Below are 21,417 nucleotides of genomic sequence, written 5' to 3' on the forward strand. Positions count from 1 at the left end.
GTTGTTGCTGCTGTTGTACAGTTAATAGTTGCTTCCTGTCAGAAAGAACGTATTTCAATAACCAGTTGTGTGCAATAACTCTCTCCCTTTGCTTCCCATAGCCCTGCATGGTAGACGCATTGTGAGGGGAGAGGGTTGTTGACAGCCGGTTATCGATCCTGATTGACCTTTCGTCGGACTTTATGTGAATAAAGCATGCAAAACTGAATCGATAAAGTGGCCTCAGTCACTTTGCTAGCAGAGCTGTTAATAGTTTGTCAGTTGTAGATGCTTACGCTGGCTGCTTCACCTTATTAATAATCATTCGATGAGTTGGGTCAGCCACCAAGTCTATCCGATGTTCCATGAAGATTTGGCAAATTGGAACCGTTCCAGGATTTTTTTGCATATACTAAATGTGATTTACCAAGTTGATTACCAAAAAGCCATTTAAATGTTTCAGCTGATGGCAGCCGCAGCATCAGTTCATCATTCGTCGGCTGCAGGTAGTGTATCACGTGGTGGCAGTGCGTCGTCGCCTCATTGCACGACAAGTGCATCAACAGCAGTTCGAGATATGTGTGTCGAATTGTGTGTCGTATGTGGCGACAAGGCATCTGGAAGACATTACGGTGCTGTTAGCTGTGAAGGATGTAAGGGATTTTTCAAACGCAGTATCAGAAAGCAGGTATTTTATTGCACGTTGATATTACTTGAACCTGAAATTGTATTACTTGATCATTTGATTTCCCATCTATTAATGTTCCAGAAGAGTATGAGATTTATTCGTTCTTTCTTCACAAAACAGATTCAAATTTAAAAGTTTGTAATTTTGTGAAATTCTGCTATCCGTTTATTTCAAATGAATGTGCATACTGGAAGTAGAGTTTGTGGTGTATCTGAGGAATGAAATCTCCGTGTAACGAATTATGGATTAAAAAGAATATTTTTAGATATCAAACGAGTTGTAAATCTCTATTTTTTTTTCGTTACAACCTGTATTGATCTTGGTTCCATACATATCAGTTAAAATAATTATTATAAATGCGGCACTTTGTGCTTTGCTTATCCAACTGAAATGTTCTGATTTAGGAAGTATCCATATTGATTTAACATTTAACAATTACCCCTTGAAGTTAAATAATTTCAGATAGGATATGTGTGTCGCGGTACAAAGGATTGTCCAGTGACAAAGTTTCATCGTAATCGATGTCAGTATTGTCGTTTGCGGAAATGTCTTACTATGGGGATGCGAAGCGAGTGTTAGTTTTCATTTGATGATGCTTGTATTGATGTGGGAAGACTCCAAAGAAAAATGCGTTAAATTGATGAGCGACTAATGATCCAACTACAAATAACCTAATAAGTGGCTAGATCAAAAAGATTGGTTTATGGCTATCACTTTAAGCTTTTTTAGGAAGTCAGAAGCAGCCTTCCTTGGCTTAGAATCGTTCTGGTTTCAGAAGACGTGCTGCATCGCATATCCAAGCAGCATACCTTCTGAGCATGTTGATTGGCGGGTAATTGGGATTTTTGAAGAAGTCACCGGTTTGAATGAATGTTTGGTGTTACCAATAGACTACAATTCAGAAATCAGTTTATTGGTGTCTTGAAATTGGTTTAATGTGATCATTAATTCTATTTTTGAAGCGGTGCAAGCCGAAAGACGACCTGTTGGTTCAGCATCGAATAGTGAGGCAGCACCAACAATGGTCGCGACAACATCATCTTCACTTAGGCCTGAGGCTTTAAGGGTCGGTTTGTCCTTTGTCCTGCAGATATTTGCTTCAATAAATTTAAGATTTTAGTGTGCTGGCATCCTCATTTTGTCATTTAATATTACAATATTTAAAAAAGCTACGAAAATTTGTCGTTTAAGACTGTTGATTACATTCCTGCTTGCAGACTTCTCCAATTGTGAAGCACGAAAGTGCTTTCATGAATGGCTTATTAGCAATCGTGAGAAATGAAGTGACAAATACAGAGGTAATTTTCATATTTTTTGTATCAGTAATGCAGTTTCAGATGAATCAGTTTTAGTTATGAAGTTTTTGAAATTTTCTGCAGACATATTCTTGACCATTTCTAATTACAGCTGAAGCAGGAACCGGATGATATGAAGAGTTCAGAGACAATCGATATATCACCAACTAGTCCATTGTCCGTAGTTCGACTTACTTCAGTTAGTCCTGAACCTCAGTCCTCGATAATAAATGAGGTTGATTTTGGTTTATCTTATGAAGTAGTTATTAAGAAATATTGTAAAATTTTCTAGATTCAGATATCATGAGTTTTTACAGTATCATGGTGAATTCAATCTTACATCCTCAGAAGGTTCTACTTCTCCATCGTGAATATCTTACCTTACCAGAGAAGCACGCGAAATTGATTAGCAAACAAACATATTTTCACTAAAAGATTTGTTTTCTTTTTTCATTTTTTTTTGCTTACCAGTGTACTGTAATTTAATGGTTATTACGCAGGATAAATTCGGTAGAGAGGATGATGAAACTGCAGTAGCGGCTCTCCTACGTGCACCTCTGTCAACATCACCCTCATCCAGTGGTGCAAGTTCATCATTACTTGAAGATGGTTCTTTATTGAATACTGAGGTGACTCTCATTACTTACTTCTCCAAAATAATCAGATGTAATGAGACTTATTTGTGATATCATTTTTTACAGTTTCTTTCTCCTTGATGTGATCAGCCGATCTAGAAATGAGCGCTTCTCCTAATTTTAATTGTTCACTATATTTAAGGAGGAATAGAATTCATTAATAAAAAATGAACAGCTGTTGCAGTTTTCTGTTTCCTATCGTAGCACTGGCTTTATTTCCTTTAAATTCCACTGAGGAGGAATTTAAAAAAAATATTTTAAATAATGTGGAATGGTTTTCTTCAAGTATTTTCCTTCACATTTGAATTTATAGCGAGCGAAGTTCGAATTACCAGTGCCACAGCCAATGCCTAGTGAATTAAACATACAGTTTATATGTGAAACAGCTTCCAGGCTTTTATTTCTATCTGTCCACTGGATGAAGAATTTTAAAGCAGTCAGTTCCAAGTAAGTGTTAGAATTGGTATTTTTTCTTCGTGAACTGAACTACACGTGCTGAACTAATTTTTGTGCAGATCTTTCATTGTTTTCTCCTTGCTAATCACTTTACTCTATAAGAAAAGCATAAGAAACCGATCATATCAAACCTTAAATATCAATAAAATATTTGATTATCTCGAAATTATAATCATACGAGTAATTGCTCGTATGATTATAATTTGATTATATTAATAACGTATGATTATAATTTAATTGTATAATTAATTATACGAATAGTTAGTTGCATCGAAGTAAGTAACGTTATATTTTGTGAAGGAGTCGGATCACACAACATGTACCGATTATCTGGACAGCTTCGGTGTGATCGGTCGTTATATGAACACATTTATGGTTACACTTCGATGAGCACTTCAACAGATTTTTTTTCTGCTTAGCTGATTTGAAAGGAATTATTTTATAGATATAAAAAGGTCTGTATAGTCATATAAAACTATTAGTAATGATCAGCTAAAATGAGTAATGATCACTATTTACAAACGAAAGCGACACTTAGTGAAAAAATTTCTTCACCATATCTAGTTTTGCTAGTAGATATCAATGGAATGAGATATCTTGTCTTCATTTTTGATAGATATTCAGTTCGGGTTTTTATGACAATTTCCACGGCATTGTAATGTTAATTGATCCTCGTCTGCAACATAATTCATCTGTAAGATTCGTATATCCTTCTATGAGGCTCTTAAGTCTTTGCTATTCAATACTAATTTTTGCCAATTACTTTAATTAATTTGAACGAATTTACACGAGATCGAACAACGAGGTTGCTTATTTCAGAACTGTATGCATGAACATTTTGAAAAGTTCCGAGCCTTTTGAAAAACTAGAGAAATACTACAGCGATACTGTGTTGTAATCCAGCAATACGTTGCGCAGTTTAGTAACTGTTGCCTTGTTATATCAGTTCAACTTTTTACTTATTTCAGTCCTGGCTGCCTTGAACAGTTGATGAAATTAAAATGGTGTGATCTCTTCATACTTGGCTTAATGCAGTGTTCAAATCAGTTTTGTCTTTCAAATATGCTGGCTGCTATGAGTACTCATTTAAGCGCCTGCTCACGAATAGGTACATTTATAAATATAGATTCTAACAATATAACTTATCTCAAATTTCGCCTATTATCGATATTTTTCTCAGGTCAACTGAAAACGGAACGATTTGAAGAAGTGAATGAACAAATTGGCTATTTATTTAAGCTCGTACAACGATTCGAAGAGCTGAAGCTGTCATCAATGGAATTTGCATATCTGAAATTAATCTCATTTACAGCAAATGGTTTGCTAATTGTTTTGGGCCATTGTTTTTAATAATTAGCTCGCCTGTTTAATCGGAATAGAACGGTTGATAAATGATATCATAATTCGATTTTGACAAGAGAGCATTTGGTCGTTTCTGAATACACACGTACCATGGTCATGGAACACAACGTAGTGAATAATTTCACCTAATTTAGCTAGTTTTAGCCAATTTTAGAGAAAGTGTAATGGAGTGGTAAGAATCGCTTATTTTGCAGATCTCCCCAGTTCTTCAACGGACGCGAGCATAAGGGCAGTACATGCACAGGCATTACAGGAACTCTATGAGCATATATTATCGTTAAGCGTTACGAACTGTGAGGATAGCTCTTCAGAAAACGACAATGCTTCTGGAGCTGCGGCAGCTTCAACAGTGTACAATGCAATCGAACGTTATAGTCATTTATTGTTGTTGTTGCCAACAATGCGGTGGTTCAAGCAAGCTGTACTAGTTGAACTGTTCTTCTCAGGTCTCATTGGCAGCCTGTCAATTGAGACTGTTATGCCATTTATTTTAGCGATGGACGTCATGAATGTTTTTGATGGTACCACTGGTAGTGATTCGTTGCCCGGTGCCCAGTCGCTCGCTAATATGTTTTGCAAAAATGACTGATTTTGTTTATTCGATATTGCTTGGCTAATTTCGTAGTCATTTCAACAGCCAACTAATTGCATTTCAGTGTCAACAGCACCGTTGCTTAAATTTGCCACTGCTTCTCATATATACTGGGAAGTAACGATAAAATTTTTGGTGGGAAAGGAGAAATGAATAGTTATTGTTCATGAAATGAAATGATGGGAATACGTTTCTTTGATTGATTGGACTAAAATAAAGCATAATTCGGCGATTTCAAAAATTGAATATACTGAAGAGGTCGGATATGCTTTACTTACGTGTTGCAAAAATTTACCCTTGTGTAGCGTGTAAAAACATTACTTTCGGAATACGCTATAAATATATAAAATTAGTTACGTGGTATTTTGCCTATTGGCGAATGTATTACATGAGGGGATATATGGCGATTGGTGATAGTTGTTCCCTGTTATGTGAAATGTCTCGTGTCAATGATGTTATGTAAGATTGTCTTGTTGGTACATAGCATTCACAAACTTAATTTGTTGTTTTTTCATGTTTTGGGCTGTAAATATTGCGCATGTCATCAGAACCTTAGCGCTTTCATCATTTGTTTATATTGAAATGATTTAACTTATATTCTAATTATTTAGAATGCAGACATTTTTGATTATTAAGAATCGCTATTAGTGTTGCATTGACCTTTTCTTTGATCATGAGAAAGAGAAAGTGTGCAATTATGTCTTCGCTGAGCAGTGGTTAATAATTTTTGAGTGTTTATTTGTAACAATATTTTGTATTAGTTTTACTCAGTAGTAGGTTTCTATGTAGGATGTTATTGGTGGGACTTATGTATGCAGTTATTCCTCATTCTCAGCATAGGTCACTCAGATATGTCGTATTGTAATATGGTTTTTGAATCGTAGTGCTTCCTCAAAGGTGAATTGCGGATGAATGTGGGCCGAAAACAGGATATGACCATTATGCATAAATGACATTGACAGCACTTACTGCTGCAAGAAGAGTTTCACGAGGAGATTATTTGAAACGTGGTCGAAATTTTGAGTTGGATTAGCTGAATCAAGAGGTGTTGATCTGGTATGCAGCTTTTAGAATGGTGAGGATACTGTTAGAAGAAATAAATTAGTGACTAGTTTGGTGCTCAGTGCACATCGCATTTTGCTTTATGTTACGAAGCTTTATTGTCGTGGAATGGAATAAATTGTATCCTTGTAGTCTGTTTTTGTTTCGACTACTCCCTGGTATTTTGTTTCACCTAATATTCGCTATCATACCAAACAGTTTTTTAGTTTATGATCTTCTCTTCGCAATATTCGCTCCTTTCCCTGTGGTTGTCTTCTTAATTAGCATTATTGTATCTTTTAGAGAGTATTACAAAGTGCATACTTTCCAAATGTATTCCGAACGATCTTTATATTTTTGCTGGAAGATCGTAATAAACGGCGGAGTATGAATGAATCGGAGCAAGGGTACGTTTGAGAAAAATTCGAAATGGTCCTTTTTTTGTAAGAACTAGGCATGCATATAAGTGGTGTTTTTGCGAGTAATACTTTTATCAGAAGATTAAGACTACCCCGGATTCACTTGTCCTCTCTATGTTCTTTCATTTGGTTGCAGCTGTTAATCATGTAAGTTGCCTTTGTTGAGCCACTGCTCATTAGAAATCTCGATGAAGTAGTAATCTTGCTCACTAGAAGTCTCGATAACAATCTTGATAAAGATGAGGGTAGAGGGCGCGTTGGGAATCTTGTGGGTTCAACAAAAGCATTCATTCCTCTTGTCATTGTGCCATACAGTTTATGTCTAAGTCACTAGTTCATATTATTTAATGAGTCACTAGCTTTTGCATATCATTCACTTTTATTCAGGTGGAGTATGTCAATTGTTTTCGTCATCCTCTACGTCCTCGAAGTAGTATACTCTGCCTTAATGAAGGAATCGAATTTTAGAAATCTCATGTAAGAATCACTGATATGTTACTTGAAAATAGGATGGATGAGAGTAGTAGATAATAGGAGGAGGCGAAAAGAGAGATAAAGTAGGATGAAATGAGCGGAGAGAAGAAAGCAACTGTTATCGCTACTGTTGCATACCGTCTGTAGGGCGCACCAGGAGTGCGGGTTGAGGTTCTGCAGTATTATGTTTCGGGCTTCAGTTTAAACCGGGAACTGAAGGTCAGTAATGCTTGTGCATTCCTGTGGGTTCGCTACTGTTTAATTTTTCAGCAGTACAAAATACAGTCAAAGTTTTAATGAAATGAAATAAGGGAAGAAATGGAGATAAATTTGTGTAATTGCTGGTATTTGTTATTTGTGTTTCCGTTAGATGTTTCAATTTGGGGTTTAAATGTCTACTGCAGGTCTTGGGCTTATATAATAGTGGTACCTAAAAGTAAATAAGTATACTCCTTTCTAATAATTGGTGCAACATAATGCACATGCTAGAACACAATTTTCTAACTGATAGTACGTACATTTGAAGGAAAATCTTTTATGAAAATGTTTTTGTTTATACTTTTTTATCGAAATAATGGGTAAGTGATTTTGTCAAATTCAATCCTTTGGCCTCAATGCATGATCGCTTCCAATCCTCTCCGGAAGAGAATTTCTTGGACCATCAACGCTTTACGAAGTATCTCATCCTTCTGGTATTGAGAATCATGTTACGAGTTTTGTAGTAGACCCAATCCTGTTTCGAAAATTTCGCTTCACGTATCGTTGAATTTTCTTTAAAGAATGTTAAATCTCTCCTCAAGTAATGGTAACACATTCTTCATCACACTCAACCATTGGGATGAACTGCATTAAGTACCTTATGCTACAGCATGTTTTAAATGCTTTCTGGGCTTTAGCATGGTGCGGGTTCTTTAATGATAATCGGAAAATGTTGAACTGAGAAATGGCATCTTATAAGCTGATCGTATCCGAAGGCATTGCTAGGTCTTTTTTTTCTGCGTTCCGAAATAAAGATGGTTAAAAGAAGATTCAAAATAACAGCTGTCTTTGTTACAATATAGAGAACAAGGGGTGAGTTAGGGGTGACTTACAGTAGTGTTGTGGGTAGATTGGATAATAACTCACGTAGAGCTATATATTTCGTACCATAATTTTCCGAGTGATTTCAACGAAAAGAATATTATATTGGAGGCTTATTTTCAAGTGTATCTCAAATCTGCTTCTGTTCAGAATATCGTAGTAAACTACTGCGGTACATACCAAGGAACTATTCAACCGTCCCTTTCGCCATTTTTATGCGATGTGCTTGTATAGTTCGGTCAACTGAAAGAAAGCCTGGTTACTGTAAAAAGACTCTTTTCTGCGGCATTGTGGTTGAGGGAGCGGGCTAAAATAGTATCTTTGAAGCTTTCCGTGTTCAAAAACTTTCGTTAAATATTTTATTTTATTGCTCCTCACATACAAAGTTACCGGAAATATATCTACACAACTGAAGTCTTTGTTACTTTGTAACTCCCCATAAAACTAGCCTCTTATATTTTAGAGTTGAAAGCACCTCATCTTTTAAGAAAATCATAATAAAATGAAATTGGAGAAAAAAAGCAAAACAACTCGAAATTGAAAATAAAGGGGAAAAGTTGTGGGACCTTACTTCAGTGAGCTTTTTTAACTTTTGATAACTGCGATACAGGTGTCAGCACGGATTCCCAACGCTAGTTGGGTGATGCGATCGGTGCCGCCGTTATCATTTTATAAATTCTTAAACCTCCATAAATCAATAAGTTTTGTTATTGTGGCAAGTTAATAGTTTGTAATAATATAAGCCATAATCCGCTGGGTTTGGTTCATTTGAACAAGCAATTGTTATAATGTGAGAATCAGGTATTGGCAATTTGTCGTTTAAACAATGGTTTATATATATATACATATATTTATAGTATAAAATCAACGTTTCCAAAACAGACCTCATAAATAGAAACAAAAGCTGCTGAAAGGATCGCAAAAGATTCGTAATGAAATATCGAGAATATAAGGGACTTAAAAGCATTAAACGTTTCGGTGATGCACTAAGCGTTTGAATATCGCATTCCTCTAGAACAATGTTGGTTCCAAATAGGTTGTGGTGTACTTGTTTGTCTTTCCACAGGAAAGTTGCGAAGGAAACAACACAGAGCATAGTGACCGTTTTGATCGAGTAATGGAAAAGTTGTAATCAAATTTGGTCAGAAACAGCCATTTGAATTTCAAGTGGACTACTCCACTAAAGGCTGTAGATGACTTTAAACCCTTATTTAATGAACTGGAACAGATTGTGGAATTATGGAGTATTCATTCAGAACAATCAGTGGTTATTCGTGGTAAAACAAAAGCTAATTTCAGACAGTTTGTAATGACACAATGATTTTTCAAGTGATGCGGCTTGCGTTCGACCTTGAATTTCAAAGGAAGTGAGCAACACAATTTTTTTTTTACGGTAGTGGCTGTTAATCGTGATGTATGGATTAAAGGAAGTATACAACACAATGTTATTAGATTTAGACAATTGGAAACGTATGAAAAGAACACCTCTAGGCAGTGTCGCTTCAGAAGTTATGAAGGTATGATTATTGTGAAAGCCTTTGAGATTCCAAAACAAGTCTTAGTAAGGTCAAGAAGTGAAGTCTTATAATATAATAAATGGCTTAGAAATGGAAATTTGCAGTCTAAACGTCAGTCTTAAGTATGAAGGTGGATCTGAATGTGGTCTTCGCAGGAATGACATCGTTTAAAAACGATATCCTTTTTAGATTGCTCCATCTTCCTTGAAACGCGGAAAGAATGTCTGAAATATGGTTTTCACAGATAACGATAGAAACTTCAAAGCATGACTGGTTTTGTAAACAAAAAGAATGGACAAGTTGGAAATTCTGATTCATCATAATGAAGAAACACAAGTCTGACTAAAATTTGAAACTGAACATTACTCTCGTAATATAATCTCAAGAATTCAGGATTATGCAATTTTAATTACAGATATTTCGGTGTTTCTTCACTTCGCTGTATTCGCAGTTGCTTTTTGATTCAAGGTTTGACTGTGCTTTACCTGTCTCTTTTTCAATTTATCGCTTCAAAATAGCAAGTTCATGTATAAAGGTTGCTTGCCGTCTGATTTTTGTTTATCTGGATTACTAAATCTATTCATTCTCTAATTACGTGTAACAATAACTGATACGGTGTACTAATTTGGCAGTCACACTATGTAGCATTCACTGACGCCACGATTTGCATCCATGACGAATGTTGCAACTTTCTTAAACATTCCCACAAAAACATTTAATGAACGCCAGATTTTATGGAGAATGTCAATTGATAATTCGAATGAGTTAAGACCACTTGCTACAAACATTGTATGCCTTTACCGTTCAAATTTGTAGACCACTAAGCTTACCAACCTTTTCACCTGCTAAACATTCTTTATATCTCGTTTATTAATCTTTAGAACATAATTATAATACTTCTTTTCTTGTGGCTGTTCCCGAAGCAATCGATCAGTCTAATTTCTCGTTTACCACATTACTGTATTATCCACTTCATTTCTTCAACCCAGTATGATCCTGGCTTAAAACATCATTATGCTTACGTCCACCATGACAAAAATTTAGGTTGATGGTGGTGCGACAGTTCTGTTCTTTCTCGGTTCCTTATTGCATTGAACGCAACGTAGGAAATTCAAGACGAAAAGTCGAAAGTCGAATAAGCGGTAAAATTAAGTCTACATTTAGCTTAATGGATTATTTCGGTGTTTTAGTAGAATAAAGCACATTTCATTGAAATTGAACTGAATTGATAAGTTGTTGGAGTAATATCAATAAAAGCTCACACCGATGGTGTTACACTCTTGTGGACAATGGATATTTTCCTCTAATAAATGTCACCTGATTTCTTGAATGTTTTTAAAGCAGAACAAAGTTCTGACAGATTAGCTGAAAAAATTTGTTCTAATTCAAAAGCTGATAAATCTTCAGGAAATGTGCAGGCAGATGGTCAGGCAGTAGCCAATGTCCTAGCTTTATTGCATGAATTCCGATATCAACTAACAGCGCTTTTGTGGAAGCACAAATGCGCCAGGAAGACAAGCTGCACACGAGAGAGATACGAAAGGCAACAACGGCATCACAACAATATTACTGTGCCAATGTACAAGGTGCTAGCAACTCAGTAACAACTAGGGATAATAGTATCATTCCAGCTGTAAATAGCAAATCCATACAACGCTGTTCTCAGATAATAGTGGAGCTATTAGGTACAAGCAGCGATAGCTGTATTTCAATCGTGGCAAATTAATTGTACAATCAATGCCGTTGTCATTCTTACAGTTATCTTTTTCAGATATTTGCAAGTTTCATGTACCTACCATTACTATAGATGGTGACAGTATGAAAGTAACAGTAGCACCTACCATGACACCGTACGAAAATACTATAACTTTCAGCTGATGTAGGAAAGGTCAAGAAGCAAATCAGTGAATGCTTATTGGGGCTGTTAACGTTAAAAGATACCTTAACGGCCAATGCAAAAAATTTGGAATTCAATAATCATCTTTTTTTTATTATCTTGTCGTTCTACACGATATATTCCAGTACAGAGACCCATCATTTACCTTGTTGAACTTGTATAACTTCACCTTAACTGATGAAGAGGAAGAACTTCTCAGGATATTTGTAAGGTGAAATCTATTTGTAACTTGTTTTATCAGATTGTTCGTAAGGTTTTTCACATGGTTTAAAGTTAAAGTAGGATTATCACCCGACCTCTTTTTTCTGGGTAAAACGTTTGTATTTTAATAAGCAACAGTCAACTGCTGGAAAACAGCTGGCAAAGATTTCGGGACAGTGCATGAGGTTGGGTTGCAAACACCCTTTTCATCACAAATTTGCTCAGAATTCTTGGTGATTTTGGCACAGAAAGAAACCATCCCCACTTCTACCTCCCTACCATCACATATTATGAAATGTAGCATTCTTATGTCCTTAAAAGGTGATGTCGAAAAACTGAAAAAATGAAAAAAACAAAAATTTAAAAAACTGGACTGGAATTTGCTAAGCTCAACATTATACTAATTGATATGAAATTTTTCGAAATATTCGTCGAAAAATGTACCAATTAGAGGAACAAATGGGTCCAGAAAACAGCGGCCAAATGTAATTCTAAGAATTCTCACGTGATAACAAATGGTAACCTAATCCTTGCAAGAACTTCGCTCTTAGTCCTTTCTTATTTCCCCTTTCCTAGAAATAATTCAACTTGGTCGGCTTCAGAAGAAATATCACATTTTTAAAACAGGAGTTGATGTCTCAGAAATATTGCTGAAATTGACATTAAGTAGCAACATCTAACTGATCTAGAAAATCGAGCAAATGGTCGTCATAATACCTGCAATACCTGTTTCCGAAGCAAAACAATGTAACAAGAAGTCAAGAAACAAAAGTGCGCAAAGAGTAGATAATGTACGCTACAATATAATGTCACCCACGTCGCAGTTAACACATCGTGCAGCGGATGAACAATATGTAGGCGATATATTGCCGTAATTTGGTTTTAAGCCATATTAATTAGTAGATTAAGGAAATGACAATAAGGAGAGGGTATAAGAGATGAGAGAATTTTTTGGAATGTTTTCTAATCATTCATGACCTTTTGCGGTTAGATTCTGTATGATGAAAATATTCTCACCTCGTGTGAGAATATTTTAATCCATCAGATAGGTTAAAATGATTATGAATTTTAGAAGTCTCTCTTTAATTCTTCTTGCCATAATTAACTGTGTTCAATATGCTATTGTACCAGTAAAGGGAGATAGTTGTATTGTTTGTATGAGCATTTTCCATATTCCGATACACAAAGATCATTTAAAAGCGTACCAAAAGTGTCAAACGCTTTTCCATTTTCATGTTGTTTCTAAATGGCTTTTTTCAGAAGTGAGAAGAATGGAGTTTAACTGAAAATTACTTCGGAGACATTTTGGATTATAACAAAGTCTTCATCAAATAATTGGTGAATTATTCCCGAATGTAGCAGAAATTTTGACAAATTACTTCGCATACTTGATCTCCTCAGAGTTTGCTTGGAACTGATGGAATGATGCTTCGCTATACCTTTCTCAGATCTTGCACAAATTTTCACTTCGCTGATTTTGTTAGACAATTTTTTAAGGTCGTAGATGGAATGATCTACAATATAAAGCACTGTAACCACTGAATTGACTGAATTCGCTGAATTATTTGACATTATGATGTATTTGCAAACGAAACAAAGTGTTTGAAAGTACAGCAAGAGGAGAAATAATACCATTATGAATACCTCGAAATAAAATAAACCAAAAATTAACTCAATGCTACCGCATCAATTACAACCTTATCCCGTAAACCTGCAGAGTAGAAAAAGTATATGATTAATTTGGCGACATTTTAATTTAAGAGAAATCTTGCTTTCCCTTGGTTGTCGTGAGGCATTAGATAGTTATTTGCAACGTTTTTTTTTCAGAACTTTCAGTCAAGTAAACGGATTGCAACACATAGTGCTTTTTCAGTAATTTTAACTGTTTTTCAGTAGCTTTCTAAGATTTCTTCTGATATTTTGACAATAACTGTATCATTTTCGAACTAATTTATAGATAGCTCACCATTGAGTTTCTCATTCCTCATCAAAATGCAGTGATAAAAGCTATGACTAACTTATAATTAACGTACCGAACGTTCTGAATGCATGATGTCCTAATCATTACTATAAAAAAAATTTATCGGAAACTTCTAAAAGACTGGAAAAATGCAGAATAACAGCACGAATAAGACATGAAAATACATGAGTAATAGTGAGAGCTAAGCGCAACAAAGGAGACAAGAAAATATGAGGCATTACTGTATGTCTTGATCTAGGTTGTTAAGGAAATTAACGAAAACAAAGGACGAAAAAAAAGGATGTGAAGTAGCGAGAATCGAGGCACAAATGGAAGATTGGACAAGACTATATTGTTATAATTAAGCCTGAAAAATGAGACTGAAAAAGTAAAATTTCCGCACAGCACAAACTGGTCAGTACTGCCTTGACAAAATCATTTGATCATTTTATCAGTGGCATCACAGAATCATTCAAAATAACTGTAAATATTGACAAGACCGGATTGGGGTATGGCAAAGAAGTATAAACTAAAAAAGTAATGGGTTGTGAGGACGCAAAGTTTGCTTGGGGAATTGAGAATGCAGACTAATACTGCCGTACAAAATGGCATAGATTAATTAAAGAAAAGTGGCGAAAAAATAGTTGAAATTAGAAACTGTAGGGTAAAGAACGTAATTATCGAAATGATGGTATGAGTGCTTGATGCAATATCGAAGAAATTGAGGAAACACCTAATGACGAAAGAATAAGACACGTATATAGCACCTCATCGACTCGTAAGGATAGGGAAACGGCATTAGATTAAGAACTGTATTTGTCATATTCACTGGTTCATGCAAACGGTTTGTTCAACTGCAACTTTTTAGCAGCAGTAGTCACAACAATAGTGATAGTGATATTACTAGCAACTGTACGAAAAGACAGTAACGACAGCAACGAGTGACAACTAGTCAGAAGTGTCAAACAGCTTATGATCAGTGCCACGCTACGCCAAAATGAATGGATTGCGGGGATAGGAAGGAAGGAAATGTCAACGGATAATGAAAGAAATATGTATCAAAAGAAACTGTTGAGACAAAAACGACTCCACATTGAGCTTTTCATTATTATTGGCATCAATACATGCTGCTACACGAGACCACCCACGACGTTCTTGCTTATTGAAATAAAAAATGTGTGGCACGGATGGATGAAACCACTTTTGACGATTTTTGCAGTCTTCTGAGTAATGTTGTATTTGGAATGGTACAAGTGCGAGGTTGGTGTTGACATGGTGGTCTTGTTCGTTTGATGCAGTCTTGGTATTTTCGCTTTTTCTCGTGCTGGTATCAATAAAGTGTAAAAATTTCAAACGTGTATCAAGGGGGTAGTTGGGAACCAATCTTCAAACTATTACTGAGTTCAGCCATTTTCATACTTTTCATTCAGTTTATATATTTTCTGGATATTTGCGTAAAAATAGGTTAATGTTACAGAAGCCCCTCTTTCGTTTCGCGTCAGATAGTCTGTGTTTCCATCTTGTATTTCTGTTTAGCATTAAGCTACATGAAGATTTCCGTACGTAGCTCCCCTGCTACTTCCGCTTCAAACCATATTTACGAACCGAACTTTCTACAGGGAACCACAAACCATATTTACAGGGAAGCACGTTACGTTTAATTCTTAATTATCAGAATGAAGTAAAAGATATGAAAAATAGTTTATTTGATTCATTTAATTGAATGTAAACTACAGTACTCAATACCACACAGATGGGCTGGATGTCTGTAGCCTATTTGCAGCAATGCGATTGGTAAGGCTATAAATAAAAAGCACTCATTTTTAAAACCAAAGAAGTAATACTGAGTAATTCTGCCGGAATGTCGAATAGTTACAATCACTCATTTGTTTCAGTCATTTTACATTCAGTTGTTTGCTTAGTTGGAAAGTTTTTTGTTTAAATCGCCTCAACATATAAATAAATTTGTAATATCAAGAATTCGAATGCAAAAGTGACGAAAGTTTAAAGTGTAGAAACCCAACAGTTAATGCGATGCAGCACATGCTTCAATGGATAGGCTGTTGCCATTTTCGGGTATATTAGAATCACTAATGTAGGGTGCAATCTCAGATGATCCGGTACTGTGACGCTGCTCGGAATCTGAAGGAACTACCATTTCGACTAACGAAATCAGAAAAGGTATCACAAAAATCGCGTGTAAAAATCCGAAAGTGCTGCGTAGTAGAACTGTTTTGGCAAAGATAGCATATATGTAAATGTTCTGAAACAGCAATGGTATAATGCAACTGATAGTCGTCATCACTACCTAAACAAGTAAAGTTAGGTGGAGATTGGAGATGAATCATACCTTATCTGCATCCATGAAGAAATTGCGAATCACCTCCAAGCAGCATTTGCATCGTAATGCAATTAAATGCATAGTCAGTGTTAGAATTATTTATCATGCACGATATTTTTAGGTGACAATACCTAGTTAGACGACTCTTGACTATTCTAAATGAAGGTATTACTTGAGCAGTTGGACGGAAAATGGCACAGACAGTTCTGGGCATACATTCTGTTTGAGTCATCATAATTCTGCTTCCAGAAATAAATGATAGCTAATATGGACATATAACAGTAAAACCTGCAGCCATAACGACATCCACCATCAGCACCACATCCAACTCCGCTCCCCATCACATTTAATTACAACAGTAATTTTGAGTATTATAGCTGAGCACCTAAAGTAATATCGATGAAAGTAAAGGTAATCTATTTATTTATCAGTACCTTCGAAAGGGCTCATGTCCTGTAATGAATAGGTATATGGCTTCGTACGATTGGAATAGTGATGTCAATTTGCATCTTATTGAGCTCTAAATAACAATACTAACTAACATATGATAATTGGCAGTAGGGAAAGTATGCTGCAAATGGCTATTCTTATGATCGGCAAGAAAAAAAACAAATGACGACCATAATTGCAACTATTGTCACCACTGCTTCAAAACTGTTTCCTTGACTGATAAAATGAGATCAAGAATGTGTGAATCATAAAAAAACATCGAATAGTCGTTAGGAAGTAGTTTTTTTGAACCGTTTACAACAGTGGCACGATCTTGCACTTTGAAGTAACTTGCAAGCATGGTTCAAATGATATTTTGTTTAGTGACAACAACGTGTTGCTGAAATAAATTTTGAAAGAAAGCAGATCATTACAAGTATATCTCAGTGAAGTTGACTGCTTAACAAGTGATAATCTAATGGGTGAACAAAGCGGAGAGATTGAATAAAAGTTCGAGCCAAGTCGTATAATTATGACATATATAATGGAAAGTTGTAATTCGCGTCACATCATCGCTTTACGTAGTGGCATTTCTGGCCAGTTCCGTCACTATTATTCTGACCATCTGGTTGGTAATCACTATAAATCTACAAAATGTTCAATGAATTTTCATCTTTAGCTTTTATTAATTATATTTAGGATTTTTTTTCTGAGTATTGTGAAATTAATGAAAAAAAAAGCTGCAATAAATTCATATCGTTAGAGGAAGAAGACTGGATCAGCTTTATCTATCAAAGCAAGAGATTTTGCAAGGAACGAGTTATCGACAAATATTTTTTCAGGAGCGAAGTTTCCGGCATGTTCATATACAACTTCCGAGTAAAGCAAAAAACAGTAGAAATATCGCTATGGCAAAGGGGAATTTTTGGAGAAAAGTGTTGTACATTTTGAAATATCGCTTGGCCTAAAATCATTGGAACTTGTAAAAGAAATACTCAGTGTAGTGTATTTGATCCGGGGATCTTTCTTTAATTATAGCAAAAAAAAAAATTCCAGAACAACAGAGCAGCTGAGGTACAAAAAATAAATAATTCCAGTAGCCAGCATAATGCAAATTCAGTTGCTAAACAGAAACAAAAACAAGCAATGTCTGTTGATGGCGCCATGATATATCTCGCTTGTAAATTATCAAAATACAGCCTCTTCAGGTTAGCAATGAAATGTAAACTATAAGCCAATGAATAGTAAAATTTTAAAAAATTCAGAAGTAGAACTGCATAAATTATAATAGAAAGAACTGCTGCATTAAAAATCAAAGAGATGAAAGTAAATGGCTAACATACGATGAATGCTGGAATAGTGATAAAGGAAGAATGTGTAATAGATGGACCAATAGTTGTATAGATCATGTAAAAACGAGAACTGGGCGTAGATTGTGAATAAAACCAGATCAACAAAAACGAATCGTTTACCGAGTTCAAGAATGAAGTGATCATTCTGCACAATGATACATTTTTTTAAACGTTGTTCCATCTATGTTGAATCAATTAGCAAAATAAATAAACAATGAAAAGATGAGTTTCAATTATTGAAAATAACAAAGGGAACGAAACATCGTATAAAGTTTCTTGATGATTGTATGGGATTAAAATGTTGAAACAAACATTACGCTTTTGATCGATACACTCATTAATGATAACAAACCAAATGTGGTCCTACAACTACCACTAGACAGAAAATTGCCATGAAAGTTAATAATATATTTCACTTTGCGCTTCTAAAATCAAGCATAGTGCTATGTTCAAAAATGGGAAAAAAAGTTGTTAAATCAAAAGCGAACTACCATTCTTATTGATCAGCGATGATCTGCTGAATGCCATGAATAATGATAAACTAACAACTGATCGGAGCTCAAATTCAGTGATCTTGTTCATATTGCCATATGATGCCATGCACTACAACGACCATCAATGAAGCTCGATCATAAAGCAGAAAATGTTTGAAAGAGCCGCCTTTTGTATTTCGTAGTTAACCAATTCATCGCCCAATAAGTACAGCTCCATTTTCGGACCAATACGCTTCTAGAAATTCTAGGTAACTAATTTTCGGAAAACCTTATTAATTACGGAAAAGAGCATTTCTCTCCAATGATCTAGTTACAAAATTACAAATGTTTTTGAATGTTCGTACTGTGCAAATTTTTGAATGTATGCTTGTAGTAGCATATGATTTGTTTAACTTGAATTTTCTGTATAGTGAAAGTTTTTAGGTTTAAAGTGATTTCACATTCTATTCACTATTGTCATATAAGCTGATAAGATGTCTTTTTTTTTAAAAATCTTTGCAAAACTGATGATTTTGAAATGTAGCATTCTTGTATTCCAGCATAATTTGCAACTGTAAATTTATTATCATACTATAGATCTTTTGTGCACAAACTTCTGAAATGTTCCCGCTTTAAATTCTGGGTTCCGTTTAACAAGGTGCACAAACGTTGGATTATAAATGTGAAGAAGGAAACTCTGAAAACCCGTGGTTAGAGGGAAGGCATTTTTTTCCATACATCATGGGATATATCAAAAAAATATGGTGGTCTCTTAACTTTAAACATGTTGCTTTGACTGACAGACTAATCTTTTTGAAGTATCCGTACTGGAAAGTGCCTCACCCTTAATTGTTAGTATCACTGTGATCAGCAGCTTTGATTATATCAGAAGCAAGAAGATTATTAGCATTGAATTTCCATTAAAAAACGGAGAGAAAACGGATTCTTTTGATACTTTATAGACATTGTGTTGCACTAACAAGTGCACTGAACCAACCCTTAGATATGGACACTTTAGTACAATCTCCGCTCTATTTGGCAATTTCGCATATTCCTGAAATTCTTACTGAAGCAAAATTAATAATGAATACTATGTTGTTCGGGGGAACTACTTTTTACAATCATATTGTTGTTAAAAATAAAATATAAAATATATTCGAAAAAATAAAATACAAAATTTATTTTTTTCCACGAGGAACACAACGATCGAGTCAGACTTTAGCAATAATTCATGGATGCAGTGGAGATGGGTCGCAAATGATTTGGATCACCTAGCTTACATGATTGTGTCGCAATGGTGATAAGAAAACTAATCTGAAGTCCAAATTCGAGGTTAAGAATATATTCTTGAACGAGTTATCAAGGAACAACTATTGTTTAGAAATGTCTAAAAACGATTGTCTGGGATGTCGTTTTTTTTCCTTTTTTTTTNTTTTTTTTTTTTGTTTCAAACACTTTCTAGTTTCCACATAAATAAAAAAGACATAAAATGAAAAAGTCTGCAGCAATGAAAAATGGATTTTGTTTGAATAAATTAAGAAATACATGGAGCAATCGAAAATGTGGATTGTAGAAATCATGCGGTGGAAGAACCTTTTGAAGATCGCGAATCGCTTCATTTTTCATTTCTGTTATATATTCATCCTTAAGCATCGAACAGCTGTATACATTCATTAATAAGCGCCATCTGAAAATGATATCATTCCGCTAAAAATTTTGATACATCTCGTTATCCTTTTTGATTTTGCCACCAAACCGCAAACAATAATTCCTACCATATATGGCATCTTTGTGTATTTGTAAAATTGCAGAAATTTGTTATGCTAAAATTTTCCATTTCATTTTTTTGTTTCTTTTTTTCAGTTAGTTCATTTTAATTGGTTAACTGATCCAATTTGCCTCTTACCTATGACGCTTCACTTACACATGAATCATTAAAAACTTCGAAGGGAATGTGGAAAAGTGAGAGAAAATAAGGATAGGGGAGTACGAGTTAATTTTTAAAGCAGCATGACTTAGTGTTCAAAGCTACAATAAAAAGAATCTAGTCATGTTCTCGACCTCGATCCCATTCACCTAATATATCAAGAATAATAGCAGGTTGCATTAATTAAACCCCGCATTAAATCATGCTTACTGTTTCAGGGATTATAAAATATCTTCCTCTTGTTCTGTATGATACAGTATCAGTCACCAAAAATGTAAAACTCACACATATAGTTAGGCATGAGAAATAGTTTGGATGATTATAAGCATAATTGCCAATTTGAAAAAATAAGTGTCGGTGTGCAGCCAGAAACGGATTTTGCGACAGAAGCATTTTCAGCTTTGCTTCTTTACAGATTTCTACGAGAATATTAAGAAACCATTTTGTTTCAGGCTAATGAGAGAGCTTTCGTCATTCGCTAACTTCTCATCTTCACTCACATAACGAAGGTAGAAACCGTGTGTGATTATGATTTTGCCTGAAAAGTTAAAATCTAATAGATCACACATTATAAGTAGGATTATCAAAATAAAATGTCACATTACTGGTTCAGACAGCATGAAATTCTCGTTATCATCAGTAGCTTTTGTTTCCAGTTAGCCTTTTCTCGAGTTCACAAGAACAAATATTTCTAATTTGTCATGTGATCTTTCCCATTCATTTACAGTAAGGCATTTACAGTAAAATGCTCTGAAAAAGGACGCTCTACACAGCTCACCATTTTTCATCAAGTAAAAACCCTAAAATTATTTATGCATTCTTCACTGTTGTTAGGCACCACACAATGTTCTCTGATTCATGACAATCAATTATATTTAATAGTAATCTTATTTATGTAAATGTAATACTTACACAATTTTTGAAATGATTTACGAAAAAAAAACCAATCATTTGATGATCTCTGAAGAATAAAACTAACTATTCTTGATATCTTTCAAATAATGAATTAATATAGGATAAACAAGAGTAGAAAACAAAAAATAGCATTAACAATAACTCGTAGTATCGTTTGCAATGTGTAAGACAATGGATAGCATTGTCAAGTGATCTGATTCCTGCTGAAATACTCAAAAAATGAAAGTAGCAGGATTTGAAAAAAAAATTTGACAGAGACTACCTACAGGAGTTGCACAGCGACATTCAAGCGGATTTTTAATCAGAAAGAGCGATACTTTTAAATATCATCTGCTCTTTTAGTTTTTTTTTTTTTTTTTTTTGTCTAGTAAAAGTAACTAAAAG

The 21,417-nt window shown here is 34.8% G+C and overlaps 6 protein-coding genes across 6 annotated transcripts in view; 4 read left to right on the forward strand and 2 right to left on the reverse strand.

Moving 5' to 3' along the window:
* LOAG_05209 (nuclear hormone receptor family member nhr-41) overlaps positions 1-5,108 on the forward strand; it is a 7,378-nt gene extending 2,270 nt beyond the window's left edge. The window contains exons 2-11 of the mRNA XM_020446788.1: positions 443-667; positions 1,130-1,241; positions 1,630-1,733; positions 1,885-1,965; positions 2,075-2,197; positions 2,463-2,591; positions 2,911-3,044; positions 4,022-4,161; positions 4,234-4,371; positions 4,610-5,108. Coding sequence (XP_020302913.1) covers positions 446-667; positions 1,130-1,241; positions 1,630-1,733; positions 1,885-1,965; positions 2,075-2,197; positions 2,463-2,591; positions 2,911-3,044; positions 4,022-4,161; positions 4,234-4,371; positions 4,610-5,004 — 1,578 coding nt within the window. The 5' untranslated portion in view covers positions 443-445 and the 3' untranslated portion in view covers positions 5,005-5,108. The remainder of the gene's footprint in view (positions 1-442; positions 668-1,129; positions 1,242-1,629; positions 1,734-1,884; positions 1,966-2,074; positions 2,198-2,462; positions 2,592-2,910; positions 3,045-4,021; positions 4,162-4,233; positions 4,372-4,609) is intronic.
* A 5,740-nt stretch (positions 5,109-10,848) lies between these two features.
* Positions 10,849-11,142, forward strand: LOAG_17199 (hypothetical protein; the record flags this gene model as incomplete). Its single annotated transcript, XM_020449862.1, has 1 exon — positions 10,849-11,142. The coding sequence occupies one exon, from the start codon at positions 10,849-10,851 to the stop codon at positions 11,140-11,142; it is 294 nt and encodes a 97-aa protein (XP_020306549.1).
* Positions 11,143-12,337: 1,195 nt separating this feature from the next.
* On the forward strand, positions 12,338-12,511 carry LOAG_17200 (hypothetical protein; the record flags this gene model as incomplete). Its single annotated transcript, XM_003140747.2, has 1 exon — positions 12,338-12,511. One exon carries the CDS (start codon positions 12,338-12,340, stop codon positions 12,509-12,511), a length of 174 nt encoding a protein of 57 aa, XP_003140795.2.
* Positions 12,512-15,622: 3,111 nt separating this feature from the next.
* LOAG_05211 (hypothetical protein) lies at positions 15,623-16,018 on the reverse strand (the record flags this gene model as incomplete). The annotated part of the gene is made up of 2 exons (XM_003140748.1): positions 15,623-15,859; positions 15,947-16,018. 2 exons carry the CDS (start codon positions 16,016-16,018, stop codon positions 15,623-15,625), a joined length of 309 nt encoding a protein of 102 aa, XP_003140796.1.
* An 892-nt stretch (positions 16,019-16,910) lies between these two features.
* Positions 16,911-17,647, forward strand: LOAG_05212 (hypothetical protein; the record flags this gene model as incomplete). Its single annotated transcript, XM_003140749.1, has 4 exons — positions 16,911-16,994; positions 17,209-17,301; positions 17,423-17,574; positions 17,632-17,647. The coding sequence occupies 4 exons, from the start codon at positions 16,911-16,913 to the stop codon at positions 17,645-17,647; spliced, it is 345 nt and encodes a 114-aa protein (XP_003140797.1).
* A 686-nt stretch (positions 17,648-18,333) lies between these two features.
* On the reverse strand, positions 18,334-21,236 carry LOAG_05213 (hypothetical protein; the record flags this gene model as incomplete). Its single annotated transcript, XM_003140750.1, has 5 exons — positions 18,334-18,447; positions 19,147-19,245; positions 19,737-19,878; positions 20,602-20,656; positions 21,176-21,236. Coding segments are annotated over 5 exons (471 nt in total), but the record flags the coding sequence as incomplete, so codon positions are not given.
* Between the last annotated feature and the right edge of the window lie 181 nt (positions 21,237-21,417).

Source organism: Loa loa (genome assembly GCF_000183805.2).
Source record: "Loa loa unplaced genomic scaffold supercont3.49, whole genome shotgun sequence".
Taxonomy (NCBI): Eukaryota; Metazoa; Nematoda; class Chromadorea; order Rhabditida; family Onchocercidae; genus Loa; species Loa loa.